The sequence below is a fragment of the Poecile atricapillus genome, chromosome Z (genome assembly GCF_030490865.1).
Source record: "Poecile atricapillus isolate bPoeAtr1 chromosome Z, bPoeAtr1.hap1, whole genome shotgun sequence".
NCBI classification, from domain to species: domain Eukaryota; kingdom Metazoa; phylum Chordata; class Aves; order Passeriformes; family Paridae; genus Poecile; species Poecile atricapillus.
In genome coordinates, this window is record NC_081289.1 from 111621923 (window position 1) to 111642736 (window position 20814).

Sequence of the window (20814 nt, forward strand, 5' to 3'; positions counted from 1 at the left end):
GAATGTAAACCTGTGTGTGTTAGCCAATAGTAACTTGCTTAGCCCGCAGACCCTGTAGAACCCTATAAAAGGTGTGCTAAAGATAGAAATAAACGGTGTTCACGTTTACTTCTGTGAAGGCTGGTGAGTAAGCTGGCAGTCTTTCAATATGCTAGTCATGAATCCCCAAGGCAAATCCCTGTGATCCCATAGACACTGAACAGCTCAACAAAGCTGTCATCTGAAAATGCAAAATACTCTAGAAAACTAGCAAGATTAAGAGGACTTTACAACACTGGTATGCTAATTACTGTCTTAAAAAAAAAAAAAGGATCGGTGCTATTCAGTGCTGCTCAGTATTGCACTGAGTTCAGTGTGTTTACTGATCTAGACATGCTAATGTCATACTTTGGTAAAAGTTCTTAAGTCTGTTTTCATTTTTGTTGTGTGGGCTTTTTTCGTCCTGGTTTGTTCAAATTAGCATATCATTGTCATATGGAGATATTAATAATCATACAGCACTTTTTGTATAATACATTTTGGTTTACATTTATGTTTTCTTGTATTTTCAAAATTTACTTTAAAATAGCAAGCTTGTCACTGCACAAAACACTGACTACTAGAGGGGAAAAAGCTAAAAGCTAAATTTTACAGATGCTGAGGAAAGACAAATCACTTTTGCTTCAAGTGACCTACTGCTCTAAAACGGTGAGAAAGGAGAAAAATAGAGAGCAACAACATTTCAATGGAAAGGGGATTTAAGCACTATGCTTAGAAATTTTATTATTGAATGTTTCTTGGCTGGCATACTGTACTTGATACATTAAATTAATTAGATGCAAGGATAGCCTCATATGAAGTACACTAGCTTCTGTTGAAATCACTGGGGAAAAACAAGTTACATGCTGAGAAACAGGAAATGCAATCTGGCAAGAACCGTGCTTTTTTTCCATTTCTGACATGCAAGTCACTGCACTTTATTCATTACAGACCTTTTGTTACACCTACCAAAAAATAAAAGAGGGGGGCAGAAGCAGCTAGCCCTTCTGCAAAAGCTAAGCTTATATTCTTAACACTAGCCATATAGGATGCACTTTGAATGAAGCCATTACATTTATATAAAACAATTACTGCAGTCAGCAGAACGGATAACTATTTTTACACAAGAGTCAAGCGAAAAAAGAAATGTTACAGCACATTTTATCATTGCATTACTTTAACAAATGAGCCTTTCTGAGACTCTCAGAAGCCAACCCTGACAAAGCCACATGGTGTATAAGGTTCCATCATCAACTGAGTCAACACTATATGTATGAAAACATAATTTATTATTCTGGTTCAGAAGCTGACTGAAAGTTTGGTGCTCTTTAAAATCCTACATCTAAGCAGCTGCACATGGAAAAGCTCGGAGACTATATCCCTTTCCCTTAAGTCAGTGGCAGAGACAGAAAACACCAAAACAAAACCAATCTCTATGATTATATCCTTTCTGCACTGCAAACTACAGTCTAAATAATAAGTAAGAGACAGACTAAATTACTTAACCCAAATGGTTACCCAGCTTGCCAAACCCCAAAAGAATTCCCTGTTGAAGTTTCAGAATAGCTAGTTGATAGATTTGGTCTCCCAGAACGTTACCCGGTAGTTGGGGAAATACGGCGAGTTGAATTTGGACAGGAAAAATCCACAAAATCCACCTCTGTCTGTCCATCCTTTCTTACATCCTTCCTTCCTTCTATCCTGAGTAGTCTTAGCCTTCCAGTCTTCAACTGATACAAGTGGTACAGTATACATCTGCTCTCAAATGAGTCTATTACAGCAGGAAGCGAAATTTATCATATATCTAGGTCCTACTTATTTCCAAGACAAAGTCTAAATACAATCCAGCCTGCAAGAACACTGATTTAATACCAAGGCCAACATTCAAAGTATCCATGTGACCTTATGAAGAGCCAAATTTCACACAAAAGGCAAACAAAAAAATTACACTAAATAGTTTCTTAGCTGCCAGTGTCTGAAGATTTTCAATTATATTGAATACAAACATCTATGGACGATTCACTGTATTGTTCTTGAACTGCTAAGTGATTTCAAATATTGTGGCAATTGCTGGTCTCACATGCCATTTACATATGCAGTAAACAGTGCAGTGAAAGTGTATTAGTGGATAACCATAAAATTGCCATTAGGCAGTGAATGGGTAATCCAATATTCCTGCAGGATACAATTAGTTCATTACTCTGATGGCCTGTATGGTACAGTTTGTCAGCTGCAGATTCACAGCATGTCTGTGCCTGCATCACAACACCTGGATATCACTGTCTAAGATGTGGAAACAAAGAGCCTTGTCTCTAACTTAGAGATACTGTAGCATCGCAGTACTATTTGAGTTCAAAGAGACCTCAGGATATTTCCAGCCCAGCCTCCTGCTCAAAGCAAGGTTACAAAGAGATCAGATCCAGTTGCTCAGGGCTGTATCCAAAAGCAATGTGAAAATCTCCAGGGAAGGACACAGCACAATCTCTCTGGCAGCTTGTCCCCAGGCTTGTCCTCTTCATCAGTAAGCAATGAATGCATTATGGTAAAAGAGAAGCCTCCCAGCTGCTAGTTATTTCACTCCCTATCTGGTACACTCTATGAATGAGACACAGCAGGGCAGGTCACTAAAAAGATACAAAAATTACATTATTTAAGTGCTTTTCAGCCAATCAGAATTATGTACCAGTCTTCCTTTCCAAATCCCAAGGAAAGCACAGAAGGATCTCTTTGCAATAAACTGCAAAGCTGATTTAAAACTTCAGTCCATGCACTGAAGGGCTGATCTGCTGTGATGGAAGGTCACAGTACAATTTCCCAGGAACTATTAACTTATGTTGGAAGAGAAGAATTAAATTTGTCAGAAGAAAAAGAAATTCTGCAGCAACTCAATGTACTCTTAAAAAAAAGCCAATTGGGAAAAAAAGTTCATGAACCACGAGCAAAACTCGAAACACAAGGGCAAGCCAATTTAATCTTACCTCAGCCTCACAAAGTGCCCGTAGACCCTGTAATACTATGGCAGCGGGTGAAGCTTGATCAGGTTTTGTGCATTCATTTAATACCTGGGAAATTGCAGCCAACATGTCTGCTCCATGCTGGTATGGTCTAAAGAAAAAAAAAAAAAAAAAAAAAAGAATGCAATATTCACAGATACACACAAGTAATAATTTATACACAAAAATCTATTTAGTGCTGGTTTTATTTAAGTGACAATTAAAACTGCCTAGAACTGGGAGTTCACACACACACAAAAAAAACCCAACAAAACACACAAGGAAGATAATAGAGAGAGCTCTGAAGGTTGAGTGACACAGGGAATTAAATCACCAGGCATCAAGTTCTAAATAAAAGATCACGGAGTGGTTAAGTTATAGAAGGTTTTGTCTAAGCATGTTGTGTTCACTAAAAGATTATATCATTCAAGAAGGGACTGAGAATGAAAGTCTAAATGCATTATTAAAGACACTACTTGGCACTTTGTTCCAGTCTCTTTCAAGTAGCTTCTACTGCATATTGGTGGAGATTCTACCACCAAATGTCTTCTGTCCCTATTACATCAGATAGCTATTCCCTTTCCTCCCCCCCCCCCACTTTTCTTTTTCTGCTGCAGTGCCACTTGTCTTTCCCTCAGTGACTGCACGGGCTGCTTTAGCTCTCCAGTCCATTAACTATCCATTCAGTTTCGTTGGGTTGTGGTGAGCAAGGTGTTCAACAATTCCTCATACTATCTCTGTAAGAGATTCTGGTAGGTGATTTATATGCATGGTAAATTGCAACTTATCTATTTGTTCACACTTTCTTCCAATCAATTTCTAAATGCACAAAGATTGTGCAAACATCTGAACTCCAGCTGTATCACTTACCTGGCAAAAATATTACAGATGCATTGAGATTTCTCTTGCTTTCACTTTTAAATTATTTCTTGAAAAATACTGTCTGGCAAAATGGAAGAAGGTTGAAGAGGTAAAGGAAAAGGTATTTTCTTTAGGAACTTGTTTTTAGTTGATACTTAAAAAATATATGAATCTTCCCAGCTGTTAACAGCTTCAAGAAGGAAAGTGAAAACTGGAACCCAAGATAGATGACAAATAGGAAAGATGGTATGGTGTGCATAAAACCAGGAAGTAAATACTAATGGATTTAGTAAACTGTAAATTATTTAATAACTGTAAATTATAATCAAGTACTGATATTCATGGATTGCTAGAGCTGGAAAGGATCAATGCATTATCCAATTAGACTTGCACAACAGTGTTCTGTGGTATTATATCTGAATAAAGACCAAAAACGTACATGTGACAAAATATGGTTTTCAGAAAAAAAAAATCTATCTTTCTTTGAATAGATCAAAGGAGAGACCATTAATTCTTTCTTCTATTTTTTCATCTCTGCCGTTTTCCAGTCTGGAAGTGTTATGCCTGAAGTTTCTATCCTGAGCCAGTATAGGATGCATCTTTTGTTCCAGTATGAAGACCATTTAATTTTAACAGCATTTATATGTGTGTTCTATTAGTCGTAACTATTAGTCATAATAGTAAACCCCAAACTTAAGTAGCTGTTCAGGTTAGCAATGGCTGAGACAGTGTCTCAACCAGAAAAATATTACTCACAATTAATGTAACGGAATAAGTAAAAACAAGGATGCAGTTTTCCTCAAAACTACTCTTTTCCTTTACAAAGACATAAGATGGGTAACACTTGCACTTACCTCAGCCTACATATATCTCTTATACAAGCAGCTTTAGCAATCAGCTTTTCCCATTGAGCATCTTTGTCAACAGACACAGAGGGCATATCAGACATTGCCAGGAACTTCTGCAGTTCTGGGTAAATTCGATCCTAGAGAAGATTTAATTTAAAAATTATCATCACACCTTTAAAAATGTGACTAGATTTTCAATTGGCAGCACTTTTACAGGACTTCTACATACCATTTTGATTTTTATTATTGCATACCATAATGTGCTTTTTTTCATAATTTGGCTCTAATGCTACATTGAGACCAAACTGGCTTTTGTAGACCAGGTCTCAACTGCATCTTTAAAAAAAACAGAAGCAAATTATTAGACATAACTTGTGCTGGTTTGTCTGGGACAGAGTTAATGCTCTTCACAATGGCTGGCGTGCATGTGTGTTTTGGATTTGTGCTGAACACAAAGGTTGATAATACAGAGATGTTTTTGTTATTGCTGAGCAGGGCTTACACAGCCAAGGCCTCTTCTGTTTTTCATATTCCATACTGGTGAGAAAGTTGGGGATGCTTGCAAGGTTCAAAGGAGACACAGCCCAGAGAGGTGACCCAGACTGACCAGAGAGGTATTCCAGACCGTATGACATCATGCTCAGGATATAACGTGGAAGGAAGAAAGAGGAAAGGGGAGACATTAAGATTGATGATATCTGTCCTCCCAAGCCACCTTTACACATGGTTTCTCTCCTGGAGATGGCTGAATACCTGTCTGCCCATGCAAAGCAGTGAATTAATTCCTTGTTTTCCTTTGCTCGTGTGCACAGCTTTTGCTTTCCCTATTAAACTGTTTATCTCAACCCACCAGCTTTATTCCTTTTACCCTTCTGATTTTTCTCCCCAGTCTTATTTGTGGGTGGGGGTATGAGCGAGTGGCTGTGTGGTACTTGGTTGCTGGCTGGGGTTAAACGGCAGCACTGAAGTCTTGTTCTTACTGCACAGAAAGCCATCCTTCAAACAATTTTCTTCTAATCACAGTTTGAGTTGTCATGAAATGAAAAGGAAGTTTCATGCAAGATATACTATTGAAATATTCCACTAGAAGATCAGTGTAGGCACCATTAACACCATTTACTTCACAGTGCTGACAACGACATACTAGTAGAAGCAATGCTCCACAATTATTTCCTTCCTTGGTTAGCGGTAATTAAGTTTTTCAACTGGACTTATTATAGTGACACTACAAGAAGTTTCTAACCTGTCTTTCCCATAATGATGTCATCAGCCGTGAGGCAATTGCTCTGAGCTTAGGTGTGCTCCCCAGCATGTGTATAGCACGTAGAATCTGAGCTACACAAACCTGAAAGAAAATTTTAACCAAGTGTTTTTGTTATTTTATATGTCCAAGGACAAAGAGTAATCTACAAATCATTATTTTAAAACCAAGTACCACCAGGAAAAACCATCCAACAGCAGTATCAGAAATAACCTGAAAGTCATTTTCCAAGACACTTTAACAAATAACAAGTCCAAGAGCATCCTCTCATGACATATATAATGATCATACAGTGTAGACAGTATAATGTACATTTTCACTTTAAAACAAGTACTATATTTCATCCAAAATACTACAAAGTAATGCAGAAGCTTAAAAATCAGTTAAACAAGATATACATTGCTCAGTCTAAACAGTTATCATAAATATATGACCTTTTCATATTTTTATACAGTTTTCATTTTATTAAAAATATACCGCTTTTATACAGTTTTCATACAGTTTTATATAGTTTTCACACTTTTTATACAGTTTTCATTTTACTAAAAATCTTTCATTCTGACCTTATGTACACCAAGTGTAGGCAATGTATACATTATCTCCCTGTAAAGTGCAGGCTCCAGAGGTCTTCCCAATTTAAATATCAGAACTGGGATCAGATTTGGGACCTAAAATAGAACAAATGCAGGAAATAAATTTGCCAAATTTGCCAAAATGATACCTTAGAAAGGACAATGAACTTGTCCCAACATATCAGAAAATCATACCTTGTATTTATTTTTTTCTGCCTATATATATGACTAATCTGTCACATAATACAATATAATTTACTGCATTCTGTAGCATACGGTACAAAACTTCCAGAGAGCTGCTGCTGAAGTTACAATAAAGTAAAGGAGACATGTATCTCCATTCCCTTTTTGATCAGATTTTCACACCAGCGGGTGCTACAGTTTTTTCTTGTGCACCTTCTTATCACTGTGTGATTAAATCTAATCTTAAATTAAATCATTATGTAATTTTTTATGACTACTTAAATACAAACACACATAGACACACAAACATATATGCTATCTATGTATGATATTTATATATATATATATATATATATATATATATATATGAGTGATTTATACAGACATTGGTTTAAAAAAATGGAAAATTCTAAATTCTGCTATAACATTTGTTTCAACATGCATTTTTACATGAGCAAATGGTAACACTGTAAAAACATTTGCCTCAGTCCACAGGAAGAATAATAATTAATTATTCAAGTGCTCTGGGATTTTGCATACTTGGCTCTGTTCTAGTTCCAAATCAGAGACCAAGAAAAAAATGGTTAATTCTGAGAGTCATCACTATTTTTACAGTTCAGCACTGTAAACTGATGCTTCCACAAACTTAAACCAATTTTTGGAATCTGCATTTACCACCTAATGAATTAACTATCATGCACTACTATTTTCAATTTTCCAAATAGTATTTGACATTCTTAAATAGAACAAATCCTTTTATAAACCAAAAATATTCCATTTTTTTTGGTGGAATTGACTAGTCTTCCTCTTTCTCTATTTCTCAAGGTTTTGTCTAATTTCTATAGAATCAGTCATCACCCTATGACCTGCCTAGACAGAGGCACAATCAATAAATGAGGCTGAGAATTTAGGGTGATATTAATTTGAACAGATTTTCACACCCAAACTGAAAGCATCTTCCCATTGGGAACTTCCCTTCCCTTTCTTTCAAACTTTTGGATTTAAGAAAAGTTGGGCAGTTTTACAGCTTCGGTTGTGTCCTGATTTTGTCTAGGCTAGAGCTAAGTTTCTTCCCAGTACCTTGCTGGCAATAATTTGTCAACAAAAAAGTGTTTGAAAACACTGATGTTCCCTGCTGTCATGATATTCTTTAAAACAATAAAGGGCATGGGGGGAAAGTAAGTTACACCGCTTCTCTAGCACATGGCAGAATTGATGTAAATTCTGGTCCCAATTAAAATTCAGCTATAAATTAAATATTAATGTCTGCATTAACACTGAAACACAGAAAAGTGAAACCTGCACTCCAAACATGAGATTTAATTTGCTGTCCAACTTTTTCTTCCCACTCCCTAACTGTAATGATTTGTTTAAGCTAGTCTGAGCAGTTGTTTTTTCCCACTTTACCCATGCTAGAGACAACAGCACTGCCTGAGAGAAAATAATGTATATCACTATATAGGAAGAAAATGAAAATTAACTTCCTGATTAAAGAGAACCCAAAAAAAGACTTTAGTGCCTAAGGCTCAACATCCTTCAAGCAAGACCTCGTTTTGGTTAAATCAAGCCTTAGGTAACAGGGAGTTTGTGTAGAAACCAAATAGTACTGGTAGACAAAAAGTCCCCTTGAATATGTGACCTGATAGAGGAAAGCAGTTTTATTTCTGGGCACCTCTTGTACCCTGAGTGTCAAGAAAAAAATCTAGCACCTGATTTACTGTTACCTACATCTTCGAATGATACAAGGTAAACTGCAGGGTGATGAGTAAGCAGTGGCATTGGGTATCTTTGGGGCAGACGTAATCATTAACACAGCAACCTGAATCACCATGTTAAATTTCAAAATTCTCAAGGAGGTCACACATGCTCCTCCACTGATCCACTGATCCGTAAGTTTTCCATAAAAATATTAACACATGAATAGGGAAGAAATGTCTTCTAATAAAATTATCCAGAAAGTTTCATATGCAGCAGAATAACTGGAAGGGTCTCAGCTCAGAGGATAAGAGGATTTTGTCAATTCTTTACATCACATCCATCCCTGATAAATGCCGTGCTGGGCAAATAGGCTATATAAGATGGCAACAGAGATGACAGATATGTCATCGTAGTGATCAACATCCTTACCTAAGTTGCTTACTTCCAGTCTCTTCCCATAGTACCCCTTCCTCTTGCCAGAGGCAGATTCCTGGGCAACTCAGTTTCATCTTAAGCTAGTTCTCTAGTCAATAGACGACTTCCTTAATTTTTCTCACTTGTAGCTACACTGGACTACACATTAGCAGTGAGACCAAATGGTATTAAAAATAAATTATAATCATAATCCTTAGTTATAGCAACATTCAAACCCTCTTAAGTCAGTCTGCTTAAGCCCAGCCTTCATCAGCTGTGATGGGAAGCTCATTTCAAGTCCTGGGTCTACATTAATTATCTTGTTACAAAGTTTATTCTACAGTTAACACATATTAAATCAAAGTTTTACAATGACTTTTACAGTAATATGTAGTAAACAGAAACTAAGTTTGATTTACAAAATTCTCAGGAAATGTTTATGCATGTACTACTGTAAAGACAGTAAGAAACTTCTTTAAAAGTGTTATCCTTTATGGATTGTTTGTTTTGAACTGTATATTTCAATTGTAAGATTAGGAAAGACTCCAAAATGTTCTGGTACAACAAAGCTGCTCCTCTCTCCGTCTCCCTCATATAATAGACAAACAATGCTGGGATTAATTTCAATATTAAATTTATGCTATGTCTTCATCAACGGTGTAGCAGCTCCACAAAGCTGATATGACAATTCAGTAATTCCCAGTAGGCAGGAACCAGCTTCAGAATGAGAGGCCTGTTGCCTGTCAACATTCTGCCTTCTGCATTTCCCATGGTAGGAGATGATGCAGAAGTTAGGTCAAGACTGACATTAAGAATCTGAAGAAGGGTTCTGACATCAAGTTTTTTGACTTTAAAACTAATTTGCATCACAAAAATGATGCTGAGTTTTTTCAACAATTATCCCTTTTAAAATAAAACTAAATATGTGAGACAAAATGGTACTATTTAATAAATATACCTGAGAAGCATTCTCTACCATTTGGTGGCATGATTTCTTTTTTCTGAGCTATGGGACAACTGCTCTTCAAAAGCAGAAGCTAAGAGAGAACAGTAGGTTTCATTTCTGGGCTGAATTTTGGCAGATCAAACATCAATCTAGTTGTCCAGCAGACAAGACAGCAAAATGAGAAGACTTCTGAAAGCATACAGTACTCTGGCATTTTTTGTCTCTATGAAATAGACAAAACTACTGGACAATTCAGATGAAGGCACGAGTCTTTCAGATAAGCGCATAGAAGTAGCTAAAGTTCTCTTTATAAAACTATAAAATAAATTTCTCTCAAAAATGAGAAGCACTTTTTAGATAACACAAGCTAGGTTTTCAGGTTTCATGTACTTTAGCAGGATCCTAATCTATAAGTTACAATCATGAAGAGTCTGTCCACAAGCTCAGACTATGACATGATTCCTTGCCTACAGGTACTTGCTAAAGTTCACATAACAAATAAAACAAAAAAAGCATCAGACACCATCTGAATGAGACAAGTTCTGTTCAATATCCTTGAACATGTTTTCTACAAGAATAAAAATGAATTTTACATTTTAGGGTATTAATGCACTCCCAAACCCCAAAGAACAGAAGATAATGCATCTTCAGACGAACTTCCCAGAAAGTGTAATTTACCACTAAAATAGTTCATTCCAGCAGCTGAAGGTCCATAAAGAATGCATGTCCTCTATAGACTCATAATCCTCAAATAACAGTAACAGATCTTGTGCTATAGCCACCAGTGACCTCAGTCAGATAATTTAATTTCTTCTCCTTGCAGCACAGCAAGGGTTTCACAGCGTGTAATACCAGTTTCTGCACAAGACAACTCATCCAATTAGACAGACTTTATTAAATCCTTCACGTGTCTCTGCAGCCTGTGCAGTGATTTGACTTCAGAAGCCCATGTACTACTCCTCATTCCTCAGCCTTCAGAAAATTCTTCTGGGCTCCCATAGTGAAAGTTCAGAACCACTACTCCAAAATGTTTCAGCTAAAACCAAAGGAAAAAAACAAAACAAAACAAAAAGTATAACCAGAACAATATCTGCAACATCAATTATGGTAATAATTCTTAAACTTAGTGATGTTTTAAGTGGTCCATCAGTTTAGACAACAGACACCTTGTGAAAACAACATTTAGTGTGAAAACTAAATACTAGCTACTGTTAGTGAACTCTGTCAATTTGTAATAAACATGAAAGCAATCTCTCTTTCTGACTCTGTTTTATTTTGAAACACAATTCTTCAACTAGATTTTGCACAGGAATAACCTGTGGCTTTTCAATTCAATATCCACAGCTACAACCATTGAGTCCCTTTGTGAGCAACAAAGTAATGGAATTTCACAAGCAGCAGAATTCGTGACTGTCTAGATCACTGTAAAAAAGCCAAATAACTAACAACAAAAAACCCCACCACACAATTCTTGTTATGCTATGACCTTCACCACAACCTGTCAGCATTTCTATATTCTCTGCTGGAGTACAGGTAATTCACAGTGGCTCCAAAGTAGACGCTTCTTAATTCTGCCCTGTAGACATTTAACTTCTGCAACATTAAGTGCTGAAGTAGTAACTAGTAAACTTCTAGCTCAAGTTTACTTTGATTTGGATGTGATTCAAAGATTCAAAGAATTCAGAAGACATCTGTTACAAATATCTGGCTTTAAATGGAGTGTTTAAGTGCCGCTAACACTACAGGGACAGATTCAAGGCAATATAGATGTAATTGTATAAAAGTAAGATTTGGCTTAACAGCCACCTTTTGTTTTCTTCTTTCCATACCTGTCCTCTGACTTCTTTCTTCTTCAGAACAGCTCTCTAACTGTTTCTATGCTGCACACCGCTCTCCACTGCAACCTTCAGAAAGTCCCCTAGGCAACCAAAGACTCAAAATGTCTACCAAGTTTGTTGTGATGAGTTTTTCACTTCCTTAAACTTACATTCCAACCATTTATTTCCACTATCTTTTATAAAACACCATTTATTTCTGTGGAACTGAATAAAACACTGAACCAAATATAGCAATTTGTGAAGTATAACTCTGCCATCAGTATGTTAGCGTTAGTTGCCATCACACTGCTGACTGAATTTATTAATCAGTTACACCCTCCATCCAGAAGCTTCAATGCTTTCTCTCACTGTACTGTTATTGCAAGAGAAAGATGAGACAAGTCTAAGGTAATTTTTCTGTCTTAGAGAGAGCACTGAACCTACAAGAAACAACGTGATAATCTTTCAGGGCAGTGCTACACTTCAATAATCTCTGTGGAACCATTAAGCAGACTCAGAACTAAAATAACTTGTCAGAGACAAGACAGATGCCAGGGGATGCCAAGTTCAAATGAGACAGACAGTAAGTTCAAGTTTCAAAGCAGTAAAATCTTTTGGAGTAAAATATGTCATTTAAAATATAGAAATGCATTAAATATTTCTAACTGGAGAATATGGTGTCCTTGGTTGCACTTAACTGAGGACTATGAAGAGAAATATCATCCCAGCTAAGCACTATTTTTCCAAATTTTCAAACACTACTCAGAAGAACATCTGCTACATTACCAATTATACTGGTCGCTTTATGTGATACTACTACAGAGATACCTGATTACGTATTTTGCAGAAAAGTATTTTAAAGCCCACAGTAATTTTAAAAACTAAAAGCTCTCCATCTACACACCTTATTAGCTGACAAAATGTGAGCCCACAAGAAAGTATCAACAAATCAGGTTGAGTTCTGCATTTTTACAATGATTTCTAACTCACATGGACTTCTGCTGATTGGTAGGGAAGCAAAAAACATGAAGAAGTCTAAACGTCATCTTCTCATTGCCTCTGGACACAAGCCATACTTCCTAGTGCCAGGGAGGACTTTTCATGAGCCTGGAAGGGTTCTTAGGTATTCATTCATTCGAAGGTATTCTGACTACCATTGTTAGCTCAACAAGATATGTCCGTTAATCTTTCTTACTGTATTGGTGAACAAAACTTTTGGCTTAAAGAAAGAATAAACAAAGCAGAAAAACCCATTCACATAATGCTAAACACGACCAGCTTCAGGTTAAATCACTCTTCATTTATCTGTCTAAAGCTTCTGTAATTCTGCCAACTTTCTCTTTAATTTGTCTCTAAACCTGTTCATTTAAAGTCAGTGGAGCTATTTTAGATTAACGCAATGAAATTCACAGCAGCCACTCCCTACAGTCAGGCTTCACAGCATTCTGCTCAGGTAACATATTACTTCAGTGGTATTTTTTCAGCAAGTTATTGCTTTTCTTGTATGACTGTTAAACTGCATTTTCAACAACTATATCAAATAGTTAATAAACACAGCATTATTCCTTTCCCTCTCCTGTAATATGCCACTGATAACTCATCCAACTCAAAGACCCAATGCAATAAAACAGGTTAGAGACAGTCCACAAAAACAGAAACTCACTCTCAGTTCACCTGGAGAAATCTTGGTCATTTTTACACAACTAGCTAGGCACAAGGAGAAACCTGCCTTACTTGCAGCAGATTGGATCACAAGTCCAAGCAAGGTTCCTAGAACAGATGTATGTTTTACCTATCCCTTTCCTAGAGAATTTACAAGGACTGGGACCTGGATCCCTGGTTACAAACTAGTGGACATGTCAAACTACTTATAGATGAGGTGTATAAATCATAATAGTTTTGAAAGCTGACTAACAAAAACATTTTCAAGAAAAAACAAAGTTAAAGAAGAGATATCCAGGTGGTTCTGCATCAGCTCAGCTTTGCTTTTATACAGAAGTGCAATTCATTTTGCTTACTCCTGACCTTTGAATAGTTAGGTGCTTTCTACTTAAGTGAGAAACTGAAGTTTTAATAACTACTTAAAAAAAAAAGTATGTCAACAAAACATCTATAAATTTCCTTCAGTTTTGTGACTTCCCCCAAAAATCTGTCTCAGTTACAGAAGTAAATATATCCAGAAGACTCATTTCTTACTCCTGGCTTAGGATGACATGGTCACAGTCAGATCACAGTTTTCATCACCACTAAATTTTACATTCTTTCCCTTTTCATTGATTAGCTCTGCACCCTTCCTCTCAACAAGAGGTCTAAATGGCTTGTAGGAGGTAAAAAGTGTTATTTTTCAGTAAAATTATTCTACTCCTAGCCTGTCTGCTTCTTAAAGGATTTTGTTTTCCTCAAGATAAGATTTCCTGGAGACAATATTTTTATGCAACCAGTTTTCCAACATTTACTTAAATAATTATTTTTTTTAAACTCTTGTGCTGTAGAACATGCAAACTCTTTGACAAGAAAGCAATTTAAAAAACCCCAAAGAAAATAAAGCCTGTCTTTATGGCATAAACTAAAGCTGAATCAACACTTCTCTCCTGCCTATTTTACAAACTAGTTATGGTTGTTTCTGTTCAATGCCTTCTTCATTGCTGTTTCCAGATAACCTTCTTTATCTTTCCAGATTACGTAGGTAAGTTTAAGCATCCTGTATAATTCTAGTTTGAATTCAGTACTGAAATATATAAAGACTATGCACATATTTCTAAGAAGCAAGAATGAAGATGTCACAAGGGACTTGGCAGTTTTCCTGTAACCACGAAAGAACATAAAGAATAATTCATAAGGTCACCAGAAGTTAGAAATTATTTGGTATCCCCTTTTCAGCTTCCTCCTGTTGTATTTTCATGCTTCCTGGATAATATCAACAAATAAACCAGTCTCCTTTCCTAAGTCTAAACAACCACAAAATACTCCAAAACAGAGACATAATACATACTTTTGCTCTAGGTGACACACAAAAGAGAGCAAGCTCAGAGTATATGTGGGCGCATGTCTGAGCAGGATGAGGGGCAGTCTGCATCAGCAACTGCAGTTTCCAGATGTCAACAGCTGCTGAGACTGGGATCCAGAGGGCATGTTTTCAACACACTGACGCACTGCTGCTGGAGGGATCCCTACTGTACCTACTGGGAATGCAGCTTTGCCACTTGTCAGAACTAGGATCATGAAGCTGTGGCAGACTTGCCCCCTCAGGCTGCAAAATCCAACCCAAGCGCTGAAAAGAATCCCAAACCACTAAAAAGAAAACTTTATTTATTTTTAAATAAATACCTGAGAACAATCAGCCTTGGCTATTTCTGTTGTAGCCTGAAGTACATCACGAAGACTGTCTCCATTTTCTTGGATCAGTAGATAAGCCAACAAAAGAAAAACATGGGCAGGTACTTGAGTGCTAACAGGTAGCAGTGACTTCACTGAAGATAACCACTTACTAACTGCAGACTTCTCTTTCATGAGCTCCATGATCTTCCAGGTTGTATATAATGAACTGTAAGAGCTGGTTATGGGGCAAAGGAGTTTGCAGGACACCTGAGAACAAGGAAAACAAATGGAAGTCTCAATCAAACAAGTAAGATACCATGAAAGAACAATCATAACATCCAAAATATTTTTTATGCAATGCAATAAATATAAATAATAAGCTGTGATACATTTTTCCAAAATATTTTATATGAATTCTTGCACTACAGATGTTTCAGTGGGTTAATAATTCCCTGCTTAGGAGTTCCTATTTTATCTGACATCCATCATTCCTGTTCTTGATGGTAACTGCAGTGCTACTTGCCCACTAAAAAGGACATTGTAATTCTGGAGTATGTTAAAAACTTACATTCCTAACAATGACAAGATAATCCCAGAAATTTAACTATCATCTACACTATTTTTTAAAACTGTCTTAACTCTTAATAGGACTTAATACCACAGTACAAGTTAACCTGACTTTACATATTTTGTTTAAGAAATGCTTTGCTTCTCAGAACAAAATGTTCTACAATTGTGCCACTGAAAACAGGAAAGTAAACCCTATCCAATTTGTTAGGTTAGAAAGATGACATTACTTTAATGCATTACTTTAATGCATTCCTGGATGCATGGGGAATTCTTTGTAACCTAACAGACTGGGTTATATTTCTGAAACTAATACATATTCATCCCATTTTCGAATACATCTACATATGCTATTTCCATGGACTTGTTTGGATATGGTTCCAGATCTTCTGATAAATCTTTTCTCTTTGAAAGTACCTCGAATATGTCATCAAGTCACTATGTATTTCTCTTATCATTCTTTGGTCTGACACACAACCCTTGTTCTCAAAACTGAGATATCAGCTAGGACATATTAATCACTAACACAAATAAATAAGGAAGTATTAGCTGGAACATGACTTATTAGTCACATTCACAGGGAGGTAAGACAAGGCCACACTAACTTTTGGCATTTGAACTAAGCACTGTAGGGTACAAAACTAGGCATTAACCAGGAATATAGGGATCATATACTATTGTGATTAAGTTAAAAAAATTTTCCAACATCTTTCCCCACTCCTCCATATATGTCTTATACACAGAAATATAACCCTTTCATTAACAGTTGCAGCCATGGAAGATACCATTTAGCAGCATGAAAGTTGTAAAATACAAATTGGAAATTCTTTTAAGTCAGATTTTTATATAAGGGTATATATATTTTAAAGCTCCCGTAAAATAAAGTTCAAAGTTTTTCACTAAAACAGGAAAGTTTAATACAAGATACGACATCTCTTTCCCACTAATTATTTGCTTCCTTAGAAAATATCTTTACACTATCAAGACAGTAGTTAGCAGGCACTAATCAGGTGAAGAACATTTATATAAAGATAAGGTGAAGAAAGTAGTTGAGAAGAGATCTCCAGATGAACATTAAAAGTGGAATTCAGAATCCAAAAAGCTAGGGCTCATTCAGCTTTAAATAACCAGGGGAAAAAAGACACTGAGTGGCAAAAGCTGTTCTAATTAAAACTGCAAAATTTCATTTTAATCACACTGTTTGATTCAATATAAATTTATTTTGGCTAATGGAAGGTAGAATGCCCTTGCATTTTAGATTACTTTTTAAAAATTACATTAAAATTAGCTGATTTCATTACTTACACATTACAACTACTGTATGTTAAAAATCAGCCATCTAAAGTGCTATCTCCTCTGGCTGCTAAAAATCACTTCTGAATACAGCTGTGATGCTTCCATTTATTGAAAAAGGTATTTAAACTTAATCCAAGGACATACAGAGGGCTAAGAGTTTCAGGATCCATAAGATAAACTGTTTATTTTTCTGCCTGTAGAAGATAACAGGTCTTGAAATCAAGATCTGACTATGAAAGGTTTTTTACTTTTTGGAGTTTTCTTTGGGAGGGTGTTGTATTTTGCAGGTTTTTCTGTGTTTGTGGTGGTGGTTGTCATTTGTTTCAGTTTTTAAATTAAGTACCTGAGAAAAACTGCTAAAATTGGTAGAGCCTGAAATATTATATTGATATTTCCCATTTCACATTACATCCCAAAAAGGTTTTGCTACATAGCTGTACTGACTTACTTCTCCCTTTATTGGGAGGCTATGATTACATTTTTATTTTACTGCTGCACTCTGAGTGAGTTAAGTACAAAATTTCAGTCTATCAACAACAAAAAATATATATAAGGGGGTGTGTGTGTATATACATGCACATACACTCACACACATATGCATATATAAAATCTCTCAATGGCAAAGCGTGCATGAGGGCCTAGCCCCACCCTAACTTTTAAAATCATGGCATGGAAGGTAGAAGTATTCCCCACTACCATCAATGCAAAAGGAGGGAAAAAAAAAAAGAAAAAAAGAAAAAAAAAGTGCCATTAAAGAACATTTAACTTTTGAGTGCTGTTAAAAACAAAAGAAAAGCATATGCTCAATGGAAAGGTGGCCAAATACCCACGGGGGACTACAAATCCTTGCTACGGTTTTCAGGGTTGCACACATGAAGGTCAGGATTCAACTGGAACTGGAACTGGACAGAGATACCAAAACAAAGAAATGGTTGATCAGGTACATAAGCAGTTAAGCAGAGGCCCACAGGGAAGGTACAGGCCCACTACTAGACAAGACAAGAAAAAAATTACTGATAATGCTGGTAAGACAGAGGCTCTCAATACCTCAATACCTCCTTTCCTCCTGACCAATGAGGCTGGCAGGCTGTCACAAGCGGGCCCCCCCAGTACTGGGCTCCACATTGTAACATCTCCATGACTGATCTGGGCAATGGGACCAAAAGCACCCTCACCACGTTTGCTGTGTCACTAAACTGGGTGTTGAGGGGCACACGTTGGCAGGGAGAGCCACCTTTCAGAGATGTGAGCAGGCTGGAAGACTGGGCCACAAGAACTGTGTAAAGTCCAACCAAGAGAAGTGCAGAGTCCTGAACCTGGGAGAACAGGAAAGACCGAAAGAGCCAAGAAAACAAAACCAAAGAGCCCAGCCAGGCTAGGACCAATGAGCTGTGGAACAGCCTTGCCAAGAGGAGCCTGGGGCTCCCAGCAGACAACACATACACATCAGGTCAGCAGTGCACTGCTGCAGCCACTGAGACAAAGTGGATCTTCAGCTGCATCCCTGGGGCACTGCTAACAGAGAGATGTGATCATCCCACTTCACCAGTGCTTGTCAGACTGCACATGGCATTGTGTGTTCAGTTCTGGCCCCCACAGTCCTAAAACAGATGTGGACAGACTGAAGAGGTGTCAAAGGAAATGTCTAGAGTCAGGTCTTTTCACCCTGGAGAAGTGAAGGCTCAAGGGGGATGTCTTCATTTTCCAGTACTTGAAGGGTAGTTACTAAGAGGACAGAAGCTCTCCCTTCACAAAGAGCCACATGGAGAATACAAAGGGCAATGGATATGAGATGCCTGGAAGAAAGTCAGGGATAACACTACAAGAAAGACATTATTGATAGTGAAAAGAATCATTCACTGGAACAAGCTCTCCAGGGACATGGTATAGTCCCCATCACTGGATGTTTTCAACATATGATAGGATACTAGATAATCTTATCTAGGCTCCCTTTCCTATGCAAGGCTAGACCAGATGATCTTGCAGCCCAGGCTGTTCTATGATTCTATGAAAATATACCATAACTTAACCATGTTTGCTCTTATATACACTTGCTCAAAGTTTCTTCACTGTGGAATTAGTATTTGCTTTCTCTTTACTACCTCTTGTCTATTTCCAATATGAAGGAACTCTAAGGACAGTTCAATCCAGATCTCATTTTCTTAGCACTGATCTGATCCTACAACACAAATTGACTGTAATCATGAGACCATTAAAGAGAGTCTACATTTTTTTCATCTTTTAGTTGAGAATCAAAGGTTATCAGCATAATTATTACAAACAATGATCAAGCAAAATGACTGTGTCCCCATTTGCATGGATAATCATGAATTACCAAAGATCTGCCAAGCTACTTGTGATGAACTCTGTAAGGATCAGTGAGACACAAGTGAAGAGACTGTTAGAGAATTCTCAGCAAAGACAGCTGTTTTCATTTGTAACATGGCTAACAGAAAAAGTTAGACATCAAAAATTATTTAAGCCCTTAAAAACTTTCACATACTTTTCTGAAGCAAAGAGAATACCAGAATTCATACAAACAAGTCCTTTTACAGGAAGCCAGCGTAACACAATGCACTGTAATCCTGTTGTACAATAACACAGTAGTCTTATGACATTAAAACAGCTTCTAAAACACAACAGAAAACAAAACATGTGGGTGAGCGACACACAACATAGAGGACTGACATGCTTTGACGATGTTTCACTGAAACAAACCTCTACTGGCATCTGTACAGGCTGGCAGAAAGTCCCATTAGAAGGAAGTGAGCTGTAACCACTGTCATCCCACTATTCTTCAAGAGCAGACTACGAAATGCAAGGTTTTGTGAACTTAAAAAAGTTATTCTCTATTAGGAGCACAAATGTGCTTGCCTTTTCAGATTTGGAGAAATAGAAAGTGAAGTAGGTGGGGGATTCCAGGTCAAGGAGATATGGCAGGACTCAGAACTGGCACTGTATCTGGCTCCAACTTGTCATATTACTCTCTACGCAAAACAGTGGTGTAAAACAATAAGGGACTTTAGCTACTTCAGTGCTAGACACATCTTGATCAAAGATATTTGCTGTCACCTTTTCTTGGGACAGTGGGGATAAATTATTAGATAGCGGAGAAGTAAGACATAAGTAAATAACTAAAACCCAAAACCCCCAATAGAACATGTAAAAAGATTCAGGTTAATGCGCCAAAATTTGCTAATTGACACTCAGGTGCTCCATAACTCTCTTCAGCTAAGGTAGAAAGAATGTACATAAAAGTCATATAGAGCAGTAAGGAAAAAGAGAAGTAGAGAATAAACAAGTTTGAAAGAAACAGAGTAAATATATGTAACCTTGATTTCTGCTAAGTCTTGTTACTTGATTAATAATACAGGTGAATTCTTCAATCTATACAGTCTCTTAAAAGTAACAAATCTCATTTGCTAAATAAAACCAATATCCAGCAAACAAACTTTCGCTTCACCACTGTCTAGTTTTATGGACTATACATATTTTCAAGCATTCCCATAGAATGCATCACACATAAGAAGTTCACACATGCAGAGTCTTTCCTAAGCACATAGGCTTCAAGCAGAAATATTTTTAAATGCCTCCCCTACCTGCCCCCCAAAAAAGAAATAAACTTTATCACTTTACCGATTCCTGTTTATCATTCACAGTTTTTTCTTTTAATAATCCAAATAGATTTACAGCCAGCTGCTGCCTGGTAGTTCCAGAAACATCCCCTGACAGGCAGTCTCCAACTGTTGTAGAAGATAAGATCTGTAGCACAGGCATCACCAAAGTAAGGGCTGTGGTTGAGATGTCCTGGGTTTCTGAACATGAAAGGAGCTTGTAGGCTATTTAAGACAAGTTGAGGAAAAACAAAGATCAAGCAGGAAAAAAAAAGGAATGAACATTGGTACCCTTAGCCATGACAGACATTTCTAGGAAACACTTCAACTGAGCAAAGTAAAGGTCCCCAGATTTACTGTATGTGTATATAACGGGTAAAATATTTTTTTTTGGTCATTTTTCATTTA

The 20814-nt window shown here is 36.9% G+C and overlaps 1 protein-coding gene across 2 annotated transcripts in view; it reads right to left on the reverse strand.

Moving 5' to 3' along the window:
• Positions 1-20814, reverse strand: part of FOCAD (focadhesin) — a 92633-nt gene that overhangs the window by 45728 nt on the left and 26091 nt on the right. For both annotated transcript variants that reach the window (XM_058826304.1, XM_058826305.1), the window contains exons 10-15: positions 20429-20631; positions 14939-15196; positions 6545-6649; positions 5964-6065; positions 4727-4857; positions 2997-3123 (exon numbers count right to left, since the gene is read on the reverse strand). In XM_058826304.1, coding sequence (XP_058682287.1) covers positions 2997-3123; positions 4727-4857; positions 5964-6065; positions 6545-6649; positions 14939-15196; positions 20429-20631 — 926 coding nt within the window. The remainder of the gene's footprint in view (positions 1-2996; positions 3124-4726; positions 4858-5963; positions 6066-6544; positions 6650-14938; positions 15197-20428; positions 20632-20814) is intronic.